General features: G+C 50.3%; 8 protein-coding genes across 8 annotated transcripts; 4 read left to right on the top strand and 4 right to left on the bottom strand.

Moving 5' to 3' along the window:
• The first annotated feature begins 109 nt into the window (after positions 1-109).
• BJX68DRAFT_134376 (nucleoside deaminase) lies at positions 110-1,255 on the top strand. Its single transcript, XM_071036355.1, has 5 exons — positions 110-345; positions 398-502; positions 604-812; positions 860-957; positions 1,026-1,255. Exons 1-5 carry the CDS (start codon positions 292-294, stop codon positions 1,109-1,111), a joined length of 552 nt encoding a protein of 183 aa, XP_070896583.1. The 5' UTR covers positions 110-291; the 3' UTR covers positions 1,112-1,255.
• A 34-nt stretch (positions 1,256-1,289) lies between these two features.
• Positions 1,290-2,162, bottom strand: BJX68DRAFT_269183 (putative NADH-ubiquinone oxidoreductase 21 kDa subunit; the record flags this gene model as incomplete). The annotated part of the gene is made up of 5 exons (XM_071046273.1): positions 1,290-1,373; positions 1,442-1,644; positions 1,713-1,918; positions 2,011-2,027; positions 2,103-2,162. 5 exons carry the CDS (start codon positions 2,160-2,162, stop codon positions 1,290-1,292), a joined length of 570 nt encoding a protein of 189 aa, XP_070896582.1.
• A 201-nt stretch (positions 2,163-2,363) lies between these two features.
• Positions 2,364-3,583, top strand: BJX68DRAFT_242133 (Chromosome segregation in meiosis protein 3). Its single transcript, XM_071040937.1, has 3 exons — positions 2,364-2,750; positions 2,815-2,893; positions 2,974-3,583. Exons 1-3 carry the CDS (start codon positions 2,512-2,514, stop codon positions 3,571-3,573), a joined length of 918 nt encoding a protein of 305 aa, XP_070896581.1. The 5' UTR covers positions 2,364-2,511; the 3' UTR covers positions 3,574-3,583.
• A 22-nt stretch (positions 3,584-3,605) lies between these two features.
• On the bottom strand, positions 3,606-5,668 carry BJX68DRAFT_134350 (RCC1 domain-containing protein). Its single transcript, XM_071036354.1, has 2 exons — positions 4,691-5,668; positions 3,606-4,637 (listed from the first exon to the last, which is right to left on the bottom strand). Exons 1-2 carry the CDS (start codon positions 5,555-5,557, stop codon positions 3,819-3,821), a joined length of 1,686 nt encoding a protein of 561 aa, XP_070896580.1. The 5' UTR covers positions 5,558-5,668; the 3' UTR covers positions 3,606-3,818.
• Positions 5,669-5,890: 222 nt separating this feature from the next.
• BJX68DRAFT_242130 (dihydrofolate reductase-like domain-containing protein) lies at positions 5,891-8,512 on the bottom strand. The gene has a single exon (XM_071040936.1). The coding sequence runs from the start codon at positions 8,265-8,267 to the stop codon at positions 6,303-6,305; it is 1,965 nt and encodes a 654-aa protein (XP_070896579.1). The 5' UTR covers positions 8,268-8,512; the 3' UTR covers positions 5,891-6,302.
• A 92-nt stretch (positions 8,513-8,604) lies between these two features.
• On the bottom strand, positions 8,605-12,499 carry nic96 (linker nucleoporin NIC96). The gene is made up of 6 exons (XM_071040935.1): positions 12,412-12,499; positions 11,817-12,338; positions 11,108-11,747; positions 10,067-11,048; positions 9,284-10,008; positions 8,605-9,222 (listed from the first exon to the last, which is right to left on the bottom strand). The coding sequence occupies exons 2-6, from the start codon at positions 12,275-12,277 to the stop codon at positions 8,896-8,898; spliced, it is 3,135 nt and encodes a 1,044-aa protein (XP_070896578.1). The 5' UTR covers positions 12,278-12,338; positions 12,412-12,499; the 3' UTR covers positions 8,605-8,895.
• A 234-nt stretch (positions 12,500-12,733) lies between these two features.
• BJX68DRAFT_256817 (cytochrome c oxidase assembly protein COX16) lies at positions 12,734-13,195 on the top strand (the record flags this gene model as incomplete). Its single annotated transcript, XM_071043237.1, has 2 exons — positions 12,734-13,057; positions 13,115-13,195. The coding sequence occupies 2 exons, from the start codon at positions 12,734-12,736 to the stop codon at positions 13,193-13,195; spliced, it is 405 nt and encodes a 134-aa protein (XP_070896577.1).
• A 1,452-nt stretch (positions 13,196-14,647) lies between these two features.
• On the top strand, positions 14,648-17,031 carry ptpA (putative protein tyrosine phosphatase (Pyp1)). Its single transcript, XM_071036353.1, has 2 exons — positions 14,648-16,242; positions 16,297-17,031. The coding sequence occupies exons 1-2, from the start codon at positions 14,821-14,823 to the stop codon at positions 16,984-16,986; spliced, it is 2,112 nt and encodes a 703-aa protein (XP_070896576.1). The 5' UTR covers positions 14,648-14,820; the 3' UTR covers positions 16,987-17,031.
• Positions 17,032-17,073: the final 42 nt, after the last annotated feature.

The following is a 17,073-nucleotide window of genomic DNA, read 5'->3' as shown; positions in this document are numbered from 1 at the left end:
ATCAAGAAACGTTTAGGAGGTCGTAGCTTCGACGCGACTGCTGTTTTCTTTGATCATACGACTTATCTTCTCTACTGGTTAGATTTTTTTCTAAATTAATTAAGTTACAATTTTTTTTTAATTCTCTCACTCTCTTGCGGCCTTTACCTCTTTCTTATTTCTGTGAAGGCTCTTACTCGTAGCCGTGTACCCTTTTTTACTAATTGCAAACTGCGGGCTCTAGTAGTCACATTTGAAGTTCCTTTCAAAACTGGTCATTTCGAAGTATACGCATAGCACTGCCGCACCACGATGGGACAGGCAACGGCAGATCAAGCCTACTTTATGGAGCAGGCGTTTGAAATGGTACGTTGCCCTTCTTCACCTAGACAAGGAAATGAGGCTCATGCATGAATAGGCAAGAAAAGCACTCGACACAGGCGAAACACCTGTAGGATGCGTACTAGTCTACGAGAACCAGATAGTTGGCTATGGAATGAACGACACCAACAGGTCCATGAATGTATGCCTTTGAGACTGCTTGTTATAGGCTATATCACACGGGGAAACCTACGGGGACCTGGACTTTTTGATCAAGATACATATCTGACGCCCCATTAACAGGGCACGAGACACGCAGAGTTCCTCGCCATTCAAGAGATGCTGCGCAGTTATCCAAAATCCGCTCTCCGGTCAACAGACCTTTACGTGACTGTTGAGCCGTGCGTTATGTGTGCATCAGCCCTGCGCCAGTACCAGATCCGAAGTGTGTACTTTGGTTGCGGGAACGAGAGGTTTGGAGGGACTGGAAGCATTTTGACTCTGCATTCCGAGTATGTTAACCACACTGTTCCCATGCTCCAGACTAAGTTTGCGTTAGCCCTTCAATCGACCCGCCTTATCCTGTGTATGGTGGGTTGCAGCGTCAGGAGGCTATTATGCTACTAAGACGCTTTTACATCCAAGAAAATGACAAAGGTATGTGCTCAAGCATCTAGTGTTCTTTTCTTTTCAAGATAAAAAAAAAAAGGCACTGACATCAAAAGCGCCCAAACCTCGCCCAAAGAAACATCGAGAGCTCAATACCAAATTCGATGACCCACTTGATAGTGTTGACCGAGCGACACCTTGAAAACGGATCCAACACCGATTTGAGCTAGCCACAACTCTAATGACAAGATAACTATACAATTCTGTTTGCACATCGGCGGTGGTAATAGAGTTGTACAGCCGCCAGAATAAGCGCACAGGGTCTCGGCAGATGACGTACGGACAAAGTAATCAATTCATCTCCACCGCTAATCTAACCTTCAAGGAGACCCGAGTTTTGAGAGACGCTTAGCCTCAAGTTCCCTCTCCGCTTGCTGGTAGTATTTGGCGGTATCGACACCGTGCTTGCATGATTATCAGTTTGCAGAACCTAAGGAAGAAGAGGCACAAGGAAAAGAAAAGAAAAACCTACTCGGTCATGGTTGACCAGGTTGGGCCACGGGATGATGTGAGAGAATAGCTGCGCATAGCGCGAGTTCTGAGCAGCTACCCCCTGCAAGTATGGGGATACTTGTGAAGTGCCGTATAGAGGCTCGCCCTTTTTAACCTTGTCAACCATCTCCCGCATATCCATTTCCACCTCTCTCGTGTTCTCCGTAAAGCCATAGAAGCGGTCTAGTAAGATTGGTGTATCAGCAACATGCGTGAAGAGAAACCGCAAAAAATCCGAGACCACGACGTACTGCAAGACCTCTGGTAGAGGATGTGGAGACCTCCAATAATACCAACTGCCGTTGCCAGGCGCATCACGGGTGCGAAGCCTCCCCGCCCAACGTGCGACGGGCTCACTCTCTCCATAACCCAGAACGCAAGAGGAGAAGCCGCACCCAGCCCACCAGCAACAGCATAGTCGGACGGTCTCGCGTATCCAAACACTCGGCGAATGTGCCTACAGTAGAAACTGAGTCAGTCCGCCTCGTCACAAGCAGGCTCCAGCCGTCGCGTTTGGCGTAAAGGGGTCATATTGGGAGTTGTCCGTACGGGTCAGAATCAATGAGCTTGGAAGCCGATGTTAGCATTCAGAACCTAAGAAGGGCCGTTGGTTTGAGGGTATTGGGAGAGAGGTGTCGCACCGGATAATCGGTCTTCGCCTGCTTGGGCGGGATAACCGCAGTCTTTTGCTCGCCAGCCATGGTGAATGGGCTGTGATAGAATAAATGTCGGCGACGATTGAGTCGTTCAGAGTCGCTCTTGTCTGGACTCGGGACGGGGTTGAACTTGAAGGGTCGGAGGTTGTGCCAAGCTTTAACTTTCCGAATACGGGCTAGTGCGGATAGTCCAGCTCTAACTTGAAATTCAGATTGACCCGCCCATCATTGGCCGCTGCGAGTGATGAACGCGTCCCAAACGCGTCCCAGCGCTTTTTGGGGTTATTGATATCAGCTCCATTGGAATGATCTATTGCTCTCCGCGCTGAAACCCTCGAACGAGCTTCATGACAGGCGCAATTGAAGTATCTATCTACAATTACTAGCTATTGCAATGGCAACCGAAAACAGCCCACCAGCGGCAGCGTCGCGTCCTGTGGATTTTGTCGACGACTTGTTCGACTATGATGTAGGTCTGGATGGCATCCTTCAGGAAATCAGCACCAATACGAGCACTGCAAACGCGCCAAAGCAAACAACTCCGCCGGACAACTCGGGAGTTGTCCTGGGACTAGACGATGAGGTCAAAGTTGCGAAGAAGCGACAGCCTGTGCCAAAATTGGACGAAAACAGGTCAGTTATGATCCATCAAACCAGTATCCAACCCATTTGCCAGCTCTAATTCTCTTACCACCAGATTACTCACACAAGCTGGAATCCCCAAATTACGGCGCTCAGCTAAAAGGAATCTAAAGTTCAAGGGCAAAGGACACGAGGTTTGCCAGCCTACCCTGCTACAATTGCAACCTGTCTTGACGAAACTGCGCAGCTAACCGACCCGTTTCGTCCCGACTAGTTCTCTGACTTGGCTCGCCTCCTAAATTTCTACCAACTATGGCTTGATGACCTATTCCCTCGAGCAAAATTCGCCGATGGCCTAGCCATGATAGAACGACTTGGGCATTCTAAACGCATACAAACGATGCGACGTGCATGGATAGACGAAGAAAAGCCAAAGACCACAGGCGACGATGATGACATCTTGGACAATGACACATCTGCACCAACAACCACATTACCGACAGGTCAAGTAGTTATCGACCAATTCGATGCACGGCCCGTGCAGTTAGATGACATGGATGACGATTTGTTCATGCCGGACGAGGGTAATGAGCAACGACCAGCTGACGCTGACGGTGCGCCGTTGGAAGATGCCGACCTGGACGAGCTGGACGCACTCTTGAAGGAGCATGAGAGTGAGCCACGACCAGCCAATGCTGGCGCCGCTCCCCTAGAAGAGGATGATTTTGATGAACTGGACGCTCTGTTGAGGGAACACGAAGATGAAGCTAGGCCTGAGAGTACTACCTCGAAGCAGGTGACGCGCGATGCGATCGAGACCGAGAGCCATGCGGACGAGCTAGAAGCCATGGATGAATTAGAGATACCCCAATAATAGTTACAGTAATGGAGTTAGACCTCAATAGACGCGAAAACTGCAAAGTTCCGGTGAAAAGAGTAACGAAACCCATGTATTACAAGACCCTAAAAATACAAGCACATTTGAAGTCTAAACTCGCCGCTGAAAACCACAACCATAGTTAAATGACTGAAAAGATTATCCACTTTCATCCTTCGCCATATTTTGAGAGAATAGCTCGGGGGAGCTAGAAAATCTGAAGGTGTCCCTCCTTGAACGGTCTAGATGGGCTCCGTAAACACCGAGAATTGACCTCCCCCGCCAGCTCCGTTGAGCTTTTTCCCTCGAACAGCAGTATTTTCAATGACAGTCGCCACTTCAACGTCATCCTGAGTGCCTTGGCCGGTTTGGTAGGTAGCAGAGAACCCCCAGGACCAGGGACGGCCATCACTGTCAATGGCAATTGAGTGATCTGATCCCGCAGCGACAGCCTTTGCTTTAATGCCTGGGACAGCTTTGGGCTCGATTAAGATACGAGGGCGGCCACGTTCGTCTTTGATGACCGCGTCGTCGGGGAGGGAATCGATCTTGAGGCCTGTTTGGAAACCGTCTAGACGACCCCAGACGAGGCATTGGCCATCTGCGGTAACAGCCAGAGAGTGGTGAGCACCACCGCAAATTTGCGTGACATCCTTGTCGGACAGAGCTTCCACAATGGTTGGGTGAACAATTGCAGCTTCACTGTCACCAGCGTGCTCGCGAATTCCGGTCTCGCCAAAACTGTTCAGACCCCAGGCATAGACTTTGCCAGATTCGTGGACGGCAAAGGAATGGAAAGCACCAGCACCAATGTGTACGATACCCTTTGGGAGGCCGAATTCTCGCGGTTGAAGCCCATTCAATTTGTTGCGCTCGATGATACGACGGCCCAATTGGTTTTGCTGGCCTGAGCCCCAAGAGAAGACAGCGCCCCGATGATTCAAAGCGAGAACGTGGTTATCTCCGCAGACCACATGCTTGATTCTCTTCAAATCCGGAAGCAGAGTTGGCGTAGTCTGGACCCTGGTAGCAGCATCAAAGCCTAGAATGCCGTCATTGCTCTAGAGTTGCTGTCAGTATAATTATTGCAAAGTTGTAAACAAGAAACACTCACTCGAAAGGTTCCCCAGCCATACACCTGACCTTCATCGGTCAGAGCAAAACTTGAGCTGTCACCAGCAGCGACTTCGACAAAGACAGTACCCTCGGGGAAAATATCAGAAGGGATGGCAGTGGGGGTTGCCTCGTGCGGGTTGAGATCGGGTCCGTCACCCGAGTCCGAATCTGAGTCCGAGTCGCCCTTGTTGTCGTCCATATCTTTGTATCCGCCTTCCCATGCAGTGTCTCGACCAAGCGCGCCTTGGTCATTGACACCCCATGTAAGGATTTTGTTGTCATGCGTAAGGGCAACACAATGCATACCGCCGACAGCCACCTGCACGACACCCACAGTCTCCGCCGACAGGTGGGGGTTCAGACGCGGGCGCTTTACATCAATGGCATTCTTCGCAGTACCCAAGCCAAGTTCTCCAGAACTACCTTCACCGCAAACGTACACGTTTAGCTTGGCAGTAGGAGCCTGGTTGATGATCGTCTTTGCCCTTGGCTTTGGGGCAGGCTTCGGCTTCGGCTTCGGAGCGACGGCGGGCTTAACAACACGAGCGCGTTTGACTGTGCGAGTAGGCTCAGCCTCGTCGACAGTTTCAGCGCTGCGCTTCTTAGTGAGCGGGGCCGGCGCAGCTTTTGAAGCTCCTGTTTTGGTAGCCTTGGTGGTGGCCTTGCGCGTTGGCGCAGCTTTCGTCGCGGCTCCTGTAGCAGCTTTTGTGGTGGTCGTCTTGGTAGTAGTCGCTGCACGTCCTCGGGCTGCTGGAGTCTTCTTATCGCTAGCGGTCTTTTTGGTGGTTGTGGTAGCTCCAGTCGCCTTTTTGACGGTAGCGGTCGACCGCGCCGCGGTCTTGGTTGCGCCCTTTTTGGGAGGCATTGAGGATGAAATCAGGTGTGAGATTGGGATTCGGATAATCGATTAGATAGAATGAAGGGAAGATGGATGATTTTCCTTCCAGTAATTGGAATTTAGAGAAGTGGTGAGGAGAAGTGATGGTCTGAAAAGAAAGAGGAGCGAGAACAAAGGAGGAGGGAAGCAGAAAAAAAAAGAGGTCGGGCGAGCTGGATTGTTGTGGTGCAGGTATTAGATTGCTGTAGTGTTATTGTCGCGGCGAATCACGCGCTACGTCCCCTCTACTCCCAAATTCCAGCCTGCCAGCTTGAGAAATCTCGCATTTTTGTGGACTTGGTTTCTTCTTACTCGATTCTGAGATTGGTATTGTTGTCACTATTATTGCATGATCAACGGAGAACAGCTGGCTAGCGCTGCCGTCCAAGTCTCCTGAGGCCATGCCCTGCCTGGTTCACCTTCTGCTACAGCGATGTCGAATGGGCTGATTCAGGGTTTCTTTCAATTCTGTTTCATGTTCTTCTTTCACTGTTGCTGGTCTTCAAAGTGTCCCGGGTCGTTTGATACCAGCGCACTTGCTCGGCCCAGCCGTGTTATACTCTCTTTGTGCTGAAAATAGCACACAAAGAAATTGCAACACCAGATCGATGTCCCACCACAAGACAAAGACCTGAAGGTGTGGGCGTTTATCGGCCCCATGGCGTTTCCAGTCCCTCTTAATTTATTAGACCTTGACCGATGATATAGCTGAAGCCCGAGAAGTGCCGCGATGTTAGCTAAGGGTATGTGTTATGTCGACATCGTCCAAATCTATTGAAAGTCCGGCACTGGGTTCAGCGAGAGGATGGTTTACCTCTGGTGGAGGAGGAGCAGTACGGATCTTTCCACACATGATGACATTCTGTCCCATGGGAACCCACTTCACGTCTCTAGGATTGAGTGCCGCGTTGGGCTTGCCTTGCGCATCGCGCTTTGAATCTGGGCTGACACCAACTCCGCCAGATCCAAGGTACGTCGGTGCAATGGTGACAATGATTGAGTCAATAAACTCGGTGTATTCAGGGTTCAGCAGCTCACTTAGGACCCTCCCACCTCCCTCAATCATCACACTCTTGATACCTTCTGATGCAAGAGCTCGTAGGATGGGTTCCCAACGCAGTCGCCAATTCTGATGGTATTCCATAATACGTAGATAGTCGCCCCCATATCCTTTCAGCATCATGAGCGTCTGAGGGTGGATCTGAGCGCCGGGAGATACAACTACCCACGGTGCTCTACCTTTTCCTTCGACCGCCGTTCGTAGCATCCTACAGTCAGGATGCACCGGCCACCTGCCCAGAGGATCGACTACGACTGGCCGCGGCTGCCACATCCTTCCAAGGCCGCCATAGCCACCGGCACCTTGCAACCTGCAGTTCAATCCTGGGTTGTCTGCAAGGACGGTTCCGACCCCAATTAGAATTGCATCGTGACGCGATCGTAGGTAGTGTGTCATTAGTTTAGCCTCTGGTCCGGATAGCACGGTTTGCATTCCGGGCAAGAGAGAGATTTTCGAATCCATAGACGAAGCGTAAGATAGTGTAACGTGGGGAAATTCGCGTCTTTCGTTTTTCCTCGGGAGATAGGGCTCGAGGAAATTCAGTGGGAACTGAGGAAAAGGTAGGGTGTCTGGCGGTACGGGCGGAAGTTTTGGAGCGGTCGAGTCGCTGTAATCACTCTCTGGTCGAGTCCTCACAATGCCATGCCCTTTTTGGTATTCGTAGCCCTCATGTGGCACAAGCTTCACCTCTGGGTTCTGTAGCCGCCACTTTGCAGACACATTTCGGATATCTGTAACAGTACAAAACTTCCCTCCTGCCTCGATGAGCTTTCCAGGCTCTTCGCGGAACTTGGTGTAAATAGAGGAAGGTAGATAACCCTTGCTCGCCTCTCTTCTGGCGAATTCCATCAGCCCTGAATTTCGTTTTACCTTGTCAATATAATCGAGGTCATGTGCGTGTTCGTGGCTGCTGCCCGGGGTTCTAGAGATAGTGACAGTCGAGTACGCCCCCTCGAACCTGACAACCTTGATCTGAAAGTTGCAGAGTCCGCCTTCGCGAACTCTTTTCTTCCGAGGCCGCTTGCCTTCCGGCAGCGGCCGTGAATCCGAGCTACGGTGCGTTGGGCGTCGCAAGCGGCACATATAGTAGTCGGTGGTGCAGTGTCCTTCTTTGCTCGAGTTGGACCTCTGTTTCACCCAAACGTTATCGATAAATGGCCAGTAAGTTTCGAATTCCTGTAGGCTAATTTCGATAGGTTCTCTGCACTCAAACAGAACTTGACGAATCCGTGCAAGGTTTGGAGGGTTGTCGATAAGATCATAATCCGCCGGTCCGCCTGTCTGAGCCGCCTGGTTTGAGCCGCCGCCCGTCTCGTTGACTGGCGGTTCGGGAAACCCATTGCGCGAAGCTGAACGGTTCCCTGCATGGGCAGGACTTGTCGGCCCAGACGCACTCGTGTCGTGATCTATAGTTTCTGGATCCTGCTGCGGTTCTGTCTGTGCTTGAGGCTCAATTGGTTGTTGCGCAATCGATGCGGTGATGCCAATATCCGCTGCCGTATCCATTATCTGCGGCGGTTGAGCGGATGCCGCCTCAATAACGCGTGCAGGCTCTCCATCTTGTAGGGACTCTGGCCTACTACTCGGTGAAATGGACCTGGAGCTTCCTTCCGACACACCGGAAGCGTCATGGTCCATGTCGAGCAGGCCTGTCGGTCAGAGACAGGGTCAAATCAAGGAGCCGAGAGTTTCGCATACAGAGTGGCAGAGTAGAGTTCAATGTGCCAAATACATTGTACAAAACAGGAAACGAGTGTTCTCAAATATAATCGGTGTGAAGGTGGAGTTTCTGTCCGATCAGATTCTTGAAGATGGGTTGTGCTCAAGCTTCATCGACCCGCCAAAGCTTGGCGCACCTTGAGCTATCGCGGAACTAATCCGCGTCCTCCCGAAATATAACTAGTATATTATGTCAAAAGGTATCCCTGACGTAGAGTGACTGGCACTACTATTCTCTTATGTGAATGCATTTCTAGTGGAATTAGGAGCAAAATCATATGACGGACTTTCTCTCGGTGCATTAGTAGAAATACACGCATATCCTATTACCGGTAACTAATGTACTAATGATGGTCCGTGATATGATTGTAATGATCCCTGATCTCGGTACTCAGTACTGAGAAGAAATCGCCCTTGTACCTCGCACCTATGATGCTCGGTACTCGCTACGGTAGAACGCTTGAAACGTCCCGAGAGTGCCACTCGACAAGAAACACCATGCCCCTAATTTGAATTCTTGCTGCGCGCGCAAGCCAAGGGCGCACCTTTAGAACGCACCAATGTCCGCTCCAGCACGAGCAAGCGTCTCGTACACCCTCGGGGGTAGTTTATATTTGATCATTCCAGAGAAGATCATCAAGTCCTTTGCCATGACTAAGAGCTCCTCTGCGAGACCTTGTCTCATCTCGGTTTCGTACGGTCCAGAGCTCAATCGCTCACGTTCACGCCCAATGCATGTAATACTCCATATAATCACATGGCCTATGTTGCTGGCAATGACGGATGGGAAGGCTGAGAATGCTTGAGCGGCGCTACGAATATAAGGTACGGAGCCTCGAGCCCGAAGTGGCAGGATACCCAGTCCGTTGACGGTCTAAAAGATGGCTAATGTTAGTCAACTCAACTGGGGGAAGAGAAATCAAAGTGAAACTCACGTCCAAAGCCGCTGTCCACTTCCCTGCCTCTACCTCTGATTTAGCCTCCATCATCCGGAGCAAAAGGCCGCATGCGTCACGGCTCGATTGACGGATCCGCTGATAGTACATGGCGTTTTGATTGTAGAGGCTTATCATATTCTTTGCCAACACGACTGGGTCTTCCACGGTCGTTAGGCTGAGGCTTGTCCCAGGCTCTGCGGAGACATCATCTCCTGAGGTAGCGCGAGGTCTCAATGGCTGCAACTTTAGCGTGGGACTTCCTAGGGGCACAGCCACAGAGTCGGACAGCGTTCTATTGATGATATCAATGACACGGTCGTAGTCTTCGGCAAGATGATATAGGAGAACGGAGTCTGTGATTAGGCCCTTGTCTTCAGCGACAGCTGCTGCTTGCACTGTTATCGTCTTGAGGAACTCTTCTTGGTCGATGAGCTTGATCAGGCTTATACGCTGCTCAATCAGCCCTTTGATCCTGGTACCATCTGACCGAATGTCACCGAGTAGCTTGGCAAAATCTCTGGTTTCCAAAATGTACTCCCGCAGGGCCTCGTGACACACGGAGGCTTGCGACTTGCCCAGCGCACCAGGAAGGTCAGCATTGAGGCAGAGGAGAGAAAAGTAATCGATTGCTGCTTCCACATATGCTGTGCGGAACTCCTTTGTGTATTGAGTAATGAGATAGCCAAAATTGATCTGCGGATATTGTTTCACGGTGAATGACACTGTTTTCTGGTCAGTAACTATGAAAAAGGCTTCAAGAAAAGCGGACCCGAGACTTACAAATCTCTTCGCCCGATGTGTAGAAATCAGAGACCCTCAAGAGACCATAGTAGGCCAGCGCAACCGCAAAGTGTACCGCGCTAATGGGCGCATACGATCCAAGATACGAGATAGCTTGTTCAAACATTCCTCCGAGAATCTGAAGGAGGAAGAAGGTTCCGTAACCACCGGGCCCTTCTTGGCCCTTGCCAAACACTCGCTGCCCAATTTCGGTGATGTCTGTCTGGATGTCTTCAAGCCCGAAAACGTCACCTGCAACCTCCTCGGCTCGGTCGTCCTCTCTGGCAAGACTAAACTGCAACCACATCCAATCCTCCACACTCTGGTTGATGCCGTCTAGGCGCCTGCGTCCAAGATCACAGCGCCCAATGATTTTATAACACGCCATGCGGTAAGGATCAATAGTGTTGTCCGGGGCATTGCGCGACCGTTGCTGGAATTCGCCATTGATTCTTTGTTGCATGTCCCTTGGTAATCGTTTACCTTGGGCATAAGTTGTCATGTATGTCACGAACTTGTGGTCTAATGACCGGAAACCAGGGTCTTGGCTAACATATTCTGCCGCCTCGGTGACGAAGCCACAGCGAAGGAGATAGAAGATTAGAATCCAGCTATAGTCATTGCCCACCATTTGTAGTTCCATGCCATCCGGCGCAAGGTCTTTTCGGGCATCTCTCAGGCGTATGTATGCGCGAATTTTGTTAACGACAGTTGGTATTCCACCAAGCTGAGCCTCGCGAGGATTCTTGGCGATTGCTGCTTCGACCTCACTGTAAAATGAGTTTTCGAGGAATTTTCTCGAGCCTTCAACAATTCGTTTTCTGAGATTTACCGCCTGCTGTGAGTTTTGCGTTTCGTTCAGGTACTCCTCTGAGAATTGGCGCTCCTTGACTGCCTCTGGGTCAGATACGTCTGTGACGTCCAGTGGCTCTCCAACAATGTTTATGAGAGCGATGTAGGCGTCAAAAAGCTGCCGGGGAACCTGATTCAGTTAGTATCACATTAGTTCAAGTACCACTGGGATCGAATAAAATGACTCACGTCGCCGCCAGCATGTTTTTCAACATCAGAAAATTCGTGAAGAATTGGAAAGCTGCGTTTTTGAAGACGAGTAGAATTTAGTGACTGAACCTTATCTGCATAGTAGCCCATCTTCTCGCGCAGAAATCGAATATCCAGTGTCTGAAAACTAGGGCCTTCAGTGCGTGCCGAAGGATCGTCAAACAGCTGATGACTTGGTTTTCCAGTCCCAGGAGTTCCTATTACCGACTTGTCCAATCCAGAACGGCCAAACACACTCCTACGTGATGCCCCAGAGGGACCATAGGTAGACTGATTAGCTTGCCTCGTTGACCGGCCAAACGATGGGCCCGAGTCACCAGCAGAATCCTCTTTCTGTGATAGTCCAAAATGTTGGAAGATCCTGTGGCGTTGCTCTTCCCAATCCAAGTCGACTTTCTCTTCCAGGAAGGAGTCAAAATCTCTTTGAGCTCTTGCGAGGCTCTCGGCAATCATTACCTGACGGCCACGCTGCTGAATATTTCTGAGATACTTTTGATTGTCGGGGTCGAATGTGTCTGGTTCCTTTGGTGGAAGTTGTACGGAGGCTTGTGGCTCTAGAGCTTTTAGATCACGTAGCGCGTGTCCCGGAGACACACCCGAGGCTGCAAGTAGATAATAACTGCAATAGAGAAGTGAGCAAGTTGAAAAGACAGCGAGAACAAGGGTAGAAGAGTAAGCAAGGGCTCACGCTTTACTGCTTGGCACATGAGAATCCTTGAAGCCACCAGTGCCGAGTTCCCTCGCCTTTCGGCGAATGTCATCTAGGCCCAACTGAAGGTTGGGCATATCCTCATAGTTGCCATTTTGAGCAACGGCAGAAAGTGGCCGCTTCTTACCACGCTCCAATAAGCTACTGAAGAAGGCAGGCTGCGCGCCCTGGGAAGCTGGCTGTATAGGTTGCGCCGTGCTAGCATTCGGTTGACCCGGTCCGAAAATTGATGAGGGACCAGGCTGTTGTTGGGATTGAGGCTGGCCGCCGAAGATAGAGGTAGTTGCCTGCGCCTGTGTTGTTGGAGGGTTGCCAAAGATACTCGTCGGGTTCGAAGGAGAGAATATGCTCGACGGTTGCGCTGGTTGAACTGGCTGCGTCGGCTGTGAAGCAGCTCCCAAGCCACCCTTCCCGAATATAGAGCTAGCCGTAAAGGACATGTTTGGATGTGTGGTGGTCGACGCTTCGGTCTAGACGGCCCTTGAAGGCCAGCACGGGCTTCTGTTGATGGACGATATTAGCGCCAAATATTCAGGGCAGTAGAATCTTTCAATCAAGAGAATCATGTGCACACCTCGAGACGAACTCTTGACAATTGATTTTATCGCCAAAGGGGTTATGCGGTGTTCCTTTGCTCGACAGGTGCCCGATTTTTTATTGTTGATGCGGAAGCTTCCACAGGTTGCGGAGGGACGGACGGATCTTTGGATTATCCGAACTTTCGTTCAATCCAGTCCTACTACTATCTACTTGCGTGGTGCCGTTCGACTCTTGACTCTTCTTCTATAACAAGTCAACCGGCAGTCATCCAGGGATCCATTGGGCACTTTCAAACGATCCATCATCTTTTGAGGGCTCTCAGTTAGACATCTGCCGATCGAGTAAGATTAGTCCCGATGCCAGTATTTCAAACCAAAACTTTCCGACGGGCGACCACTGCCTCCTCCTCGTTAGGGGAAAAGATTGGTGAAGCATACCGGGCCAGACTTCCAAAACATCCGTTTCTTTTCTTCGGCTTACCTTTCATCATGATTATCGTGGCTGGGTCATTTGCCCTGACCCCAGCAGCTGCTTTGAGATACGAAAGGTACGATCGCAAAGTCAAACAACTCAGCCAAGAGGAGGCCATGGATTTGGGTCTCAAGGGACCTGACGGGGAGGAGGGAATTAAAAGAAATCCGAGGAGGAGAATCGTTGGCGACGATAGGGAAGAGTATTATGTATGTGATATTGTCTATATAATATGCTTTCGTGCCGACTAATGTGGTTCTCAACAGAGGCTTATGGCCAAAGACCTTGATAATTGGGAACAAAAACGAGTTCAAAGATTCAAGGGTGAACCCGACGGAAAACTATAATCGCGGTCTATACGCCAGCATCATGCTCAATGACTCCTGGGCATCATTTGGGGTGTCCGAGGATGTCAGGGGCCAGAACCTCCCGAGGAGTCAATGAAAACGATAAGCTTAGCTTGTCAACAACATACTACTGCGCATCCCTGCGGAAGACAGTTGCATTTCGATTGTTGATTCGGGACCTCAACTTCTACAGTCCATACGTCCGAAGCATTTCATCTCATACTCTAGCAGTGGACACATCGTTCGAGCTTCACGGGGATTCATTATTATACACCCCAAACAACTCGCTTTGGTTGTTGTCTGCTATGTACTAGCTGGTGGAACGTCATGGGGCCGCGCGATACCACTTTGACCAGCGAGCTCGACGATCGCAAGGCGAGGCATACCATATACGCAACAAAACCTGGACCATACACTCCGTAACCACTCTATGACGAGTTATGAAGACAAAGAAGACATTTGCCGAGCATCGCGATTAGCGGGCATACAACTCAATTTGATTGGTTCAAAGCCATCAACCCAGAATGTTGGTATGGAACTACTCGGCACACAAATTTTGGAGTAGTATATATACTATATGAATCAAGCCAAGATTCATGGTTTGATGCATGCCGAAACCCATGCACCTATCAGTTCAGCCTCTTGTATCATGTCACAGCCATGATTCCTGGGCTCAGGCCTACCAATGTCACATGATGTAAAGTCTTAAAGTACGTTGTAAGTACAGAGTCTATCAGAGCACAGATCTCGTCTGTCTGGAGCTTGCAAAGAACAGCTCGAAGAAACGGAGTACGATATAGCTTTGGTACACGTTCGCGGGCATTTTCGTTAGCGTGGCAAGAAAAGCCCATCCAAGGCATACAACAAAGGAGGGGAAAAGGAATAATGAGCATTATGATGATGCTGAGAAACACATCCAACACAGGACTGGAGGTAAGCACCCTGTTAGTGGCCGGGTTCCTGCAATCCTGGGATCCAGACCGGCCGAACTCGCCATGGCTCGAAACACAAAAGGTTTGCCGCTGGCCGCACATAACGTCATTGCCAGCAACATCACGCCCCCCGTTTTCCTCTTCAGATCGATTCTCATTGCTTCAAGCACCTTGAACGATGACACCAGTGGGTCGATAATGATACTCCTTACTACCTAGTCAGACCTCATCCCCACTAATTTTCCGTCCACACTATTGGCTCAGGAACTCAACTGGATCTGGACCTTCTTATGTGATACCTGCAGTGGAAGCGACGATTCGTCGTGCAGAGAGAACCGCCGCCTGAGAACGAGGCATTCCATCCCCGTTTTTTCACACACTCTGACCGTCCGCTTGACGCCACACCGCGCTCTTCAGAACTCATTACATACCCACACATGGAGCTTATATAACTCTGAAAGCCTTCGTTGAGCACCTCTCTGCTCTCACCTCGGTTTGGACGTGTTTATGTTAAGAATTTCCCCCCGCCCGACAGCTACACTCGACCAAGTCTTTCGACCTCGTCCGCTGTTTTCGCTCTTTCGCTCTATGACAATATTTGGTTTCGAAATGGCAAGCAGGTTGGGAGTTTGATTTCATCCGATATCGTTTTCGGAAGTCAGGTCACACATTTCTCTGTAAAGCGGGAGAGTTATGTCTGCGATGACAGGGCCAAGATCGCCAACGTCGCCGTGGCACCAGGACTCTCAGACCCTTGCCCTCCCCGGTCCATCGAGCCCAACGACATTTTTCCCGTTATCTGACTCGCGTCCCTCAACGTTCAACAGAATCAGTCCGAGTCAGACACTCTCGTCTGACTCGAACTACTTTTCATTCAATCTAGAAAGCCCGAGCCTCCTCAAGAATCGAGATCACCTGTCCCGTATCCATTCAAATGAGAGCCCGGAGGGACAATTCATATCCGGCAAAGAAGTAGCAGGAGAGCAACATGTTCCTTTCGGAGTACGGCCAGGGAGCGAGGGCAATGTCCCTGACTCCGCTGTTTACAGACTCTCTTTGAACCGTGCCATAGGAAAAGGAGAGCTGAACACGAGTGCGTCAAAAGCTGTGCCATCACAGTCAGCACAAACAACAGGGGCGACCGGTAGACCGGTTTCAGTCGAGCATTGTGCAGAGCTCCTTGGGTCTTGCGCGCATGACGTGATGCTTCTGGATGTACGACCTTATGCCCATTTTTCCAGAGGGAGCATTCGAGGAGCCCTGAACCTTTGCATCCCGACGACCCTCCTGAAGCGCCCTTCATTTGATACAAGAAAGTTGGCGAATACTTTCACGAACGAATCTGATCGGGTTACTTTCGCTCGCTGGAAGAATTGCCGACATATCATCGTCTACGATGCAGCTACTGCCAGTATGAAGGACGCCGGGCCTCTTATAAATGTTCTTAAAAAATTCTCAGCCGAGGGGTGGACTGGCGATGGCCAGATCTTGATGGGTGGATTCAGGGCTTTTTCCGCCAAGTTTCCCGAACTTACGCAGCAGCAGCAGCAAGCTTCTGGTCCGCAGTCCAAAAAGACCTCTCCGATGCACATTGATTTACCACAATCAGCACCTATCGCTGGTGGATGCAACATACCGGAATCGTCTAGTGCTGCGATTCCATTTTTTGGCAACATTCGCCAAAATATGGATCTCGTCGGTGGCGTTGGGCAAATTGCGCTGAAACACTCGGAACACTTGTCGGAATCGCAAAGACGATCGCTTCCACCTTGGCTTTGTCAAGTGTCGGATCCCAGCGACCAAGGCCGAATGGCAGCGTCGAGATTTCTCGATATCGAAAAGACCGAGTTGGAGCGCATGAGGCAGGCTCTATCATACAACCATGACAATATTTCGAGTTCAAATCGAAATTCAAACGAGACATTCCGTGTCGCTGGAATTGAGAAAGGCACGAAAAACAGATACAATGACATCTATCCTTATGACCATACACGGGTGAGACTTCATGATATACCCTCTGGGGGCTGTGACTATGTGAACGCAAGTTATATGAAGGCGGAGCACAGCGACCGATACTACATAGCGACTCAAGCCCCTGTACCTGATACTTTTAACGTGAGAAACAAGCTCTTCTGCTTTTCTGAAAAACAAGCGCTGACAGCAATCCAGGACTTTTGGCGTGTTGTTTGGGAACAGGACATTCGACTAGTAGTATCTTTGACCGCAGAGGTCGAAAGAGGGCAGGTCAAATGCCATCCGTACTGGAAATCTGGCACGTATGGACCTTTCCATGTGAATAATTTCTCAAAGAAATATATCCCCATGGAGCCAGCCGACTCACCGCAGGCCAATTCAAGATCGCCCATGGATTCCGAGAAATCAGCCATTGTTGTCAGGCACTTTGGTTTGTCGCATTCAGGATATCCATTCGAACCTCTTCGTGAAGTTACGCAACTTCAGTACCCCGACTGGCCTGATTTTGGCACAACCTCCCAGCCAAGGCATCTACTACAATTAATCGAACAATGCGACAAGGTTCGGACTGCGACGGCTAATGCAGCACCGGGCAATCCTAAGCGACCTGTTTTGGTACACTGCAGCGCGGGATGCGGCCGCACTGGTACATTTTGTACAGTTGACAGCGTTTTGGATGTATTGCAGCGACAATTAACAAAAGAGCGCGAGGGGCAGTCGCCTGAACCATGGCTCGGCGGCGGACATTTGGATCTCGTTGCAAAGACCGTATCTGATTTCCGCACACAGAGGCCAAGTGTGGTACAAAACCTCAGTCAGTTTGTGCTTTGCTACGAGAGTGTACTTGAATGGGCTGTTGAGCAGGCGCACAATAATCCAAGATGAGATAAACCTGTCGTTTCTTCTTCTCCAGCATATTGGTCTGATGTGAGCGCATTTGCGAGGTGCCTGGCGTTTTTATAGCAAACGGGT

The sequence above is a fragment of the Aspergillus pseudodeflectus genome, assembly GCF_044049435.1.
Source record: "Aspergillus pseudodeflectus strain CBS 756.74 chromosome Unknown BJX68scaffold_37, whole genome shotgun sequence".
Classification (NCBI taxonomy): Eukaryota; Fungi; Ascomycota; class Eurotiomycetes; order Eurotiales; family Aspergillaceae; genus Aspergillus; species Aspergillus pseudodeflectus.
The sequence above is the reverse complement of the archived record's forward strand: the minus strand, read 5'-3'. Positions and strand labels throughout refer to the sequence as shown.

What these genes read in the sequence shown, in the direction of transcription:
- BJX68DRAFT_134350 (XM_071036354.1), bottom strand. Translation starts at nt 5,557, where the DNA reads ATGCCTCCCAAAAAGGGCGCAACCAAGACCGCGGCGCGGTCGACCGCT. An exon ending in ATGGCTGGGGAACCTTTCGA is followed by an intron (nt 4,638 to 4,690) that starts GTGAGTGTTTCT and finishes CAGCAACTCTAG; the next exon opens with AGCAATGACGGCATTCTAGG.
- ptpA (XM_071036353.1), top strand. Translation starts at nt 14,821, where the DNA reads ATGTCTGCGATGACAGGGCCAAGATCGCCAACGTCGCCGTGGCACCAG. An exon ending in CTGTACCTGATACTTTTAAC is followed by an intron (nt 16,243 to 16,296) that starts GTGAGAAACAAG and finishes ACAGCAATCCAG; the next exon opens with GACTTTTGGCGTGTTGTTTG.
- BJX68DRAFT_134376 (XM_071036355.1), top strand. Translation starts at nt 292, where the DNA reads ATGGGACAGGCAACGGCAGATCAAGCCTACTTTATGGAGCAGGCGTTT. An exon ending in ATTTTGACTCTGCATTCCGA is followed by an intron (nt 813 to 859) that starts GTATGTTAACCA and finishes AGTTTGCGTTAG; the next exon opens with CCCTTCAATCGACCCGCCTT. An exon ending in CATCCAAGAAAATGACAAAG is followed by an intron (nt 958 to 1,025) that starts GTATGTGCTCAA and finishes TGACATCAAAAG; the next exon opens with CGCCCAAACCTCGCCCAAAG.
- BJX68DRAFT_242133 (XM_071040937.1), top strand. Translation starts at nt 2,512, where the DNA reads ATGGCAACCGAAAACAGCCCACCAGCGGCAGCGTCGCGTCCTGTGGAT. An exon ending in CCAAAATTGGACGAAAACAG is followed by an intron (nt 2,751 to 2,814) that starts GTCAGTTATGAT and finishes TCTTACCACCAG; the next exon opens with ATTACTCACACAAGCTGGAA. An exon ending in TCAAGGGCAAAGGACACGAG is followed by an intron (nt 2,894 to 2,973) that starts GTTTGCCAGCCT and finishes CGTCCCGACTAG; the next exon opens with TTCTCTGACTTGGCTCGCCT.
- nic96 (XM_071040935.1), bottom strand. Translation starts at nt 12,277, where the DNA reads ATGTCCTTTACGGCTAGCTCTATATTCGGGAAGGGTGGCTTGGGAGCT. An exon ending in AAAAACATGCTGGCGGCGAC is followed by an intron (nt 11,049 to 11,107) that starts GTGAGTCATTTT and finishes TAACTGAATCAG; the next exon opens with GTTCCCCGGCAGCTTTTTGA. An exon ending in CACATCGGGCGAAGAGATTT is followed by an intron (nt 10,009 to 10,066) that starts GTAAGTCTCGGG and finishes ACCAGAAAACAG; the next exon opens with TGTCATTCACCGTGAAACAA.
- BJX68DRAFT_242130 (XM_071040936.1), bottom strand. Translation starts at nt 8,267, where the DNA reads ATGGACCATGACGCTTCCGGTGTGTCGGAAGGAAGCTCCAGGTCCATT.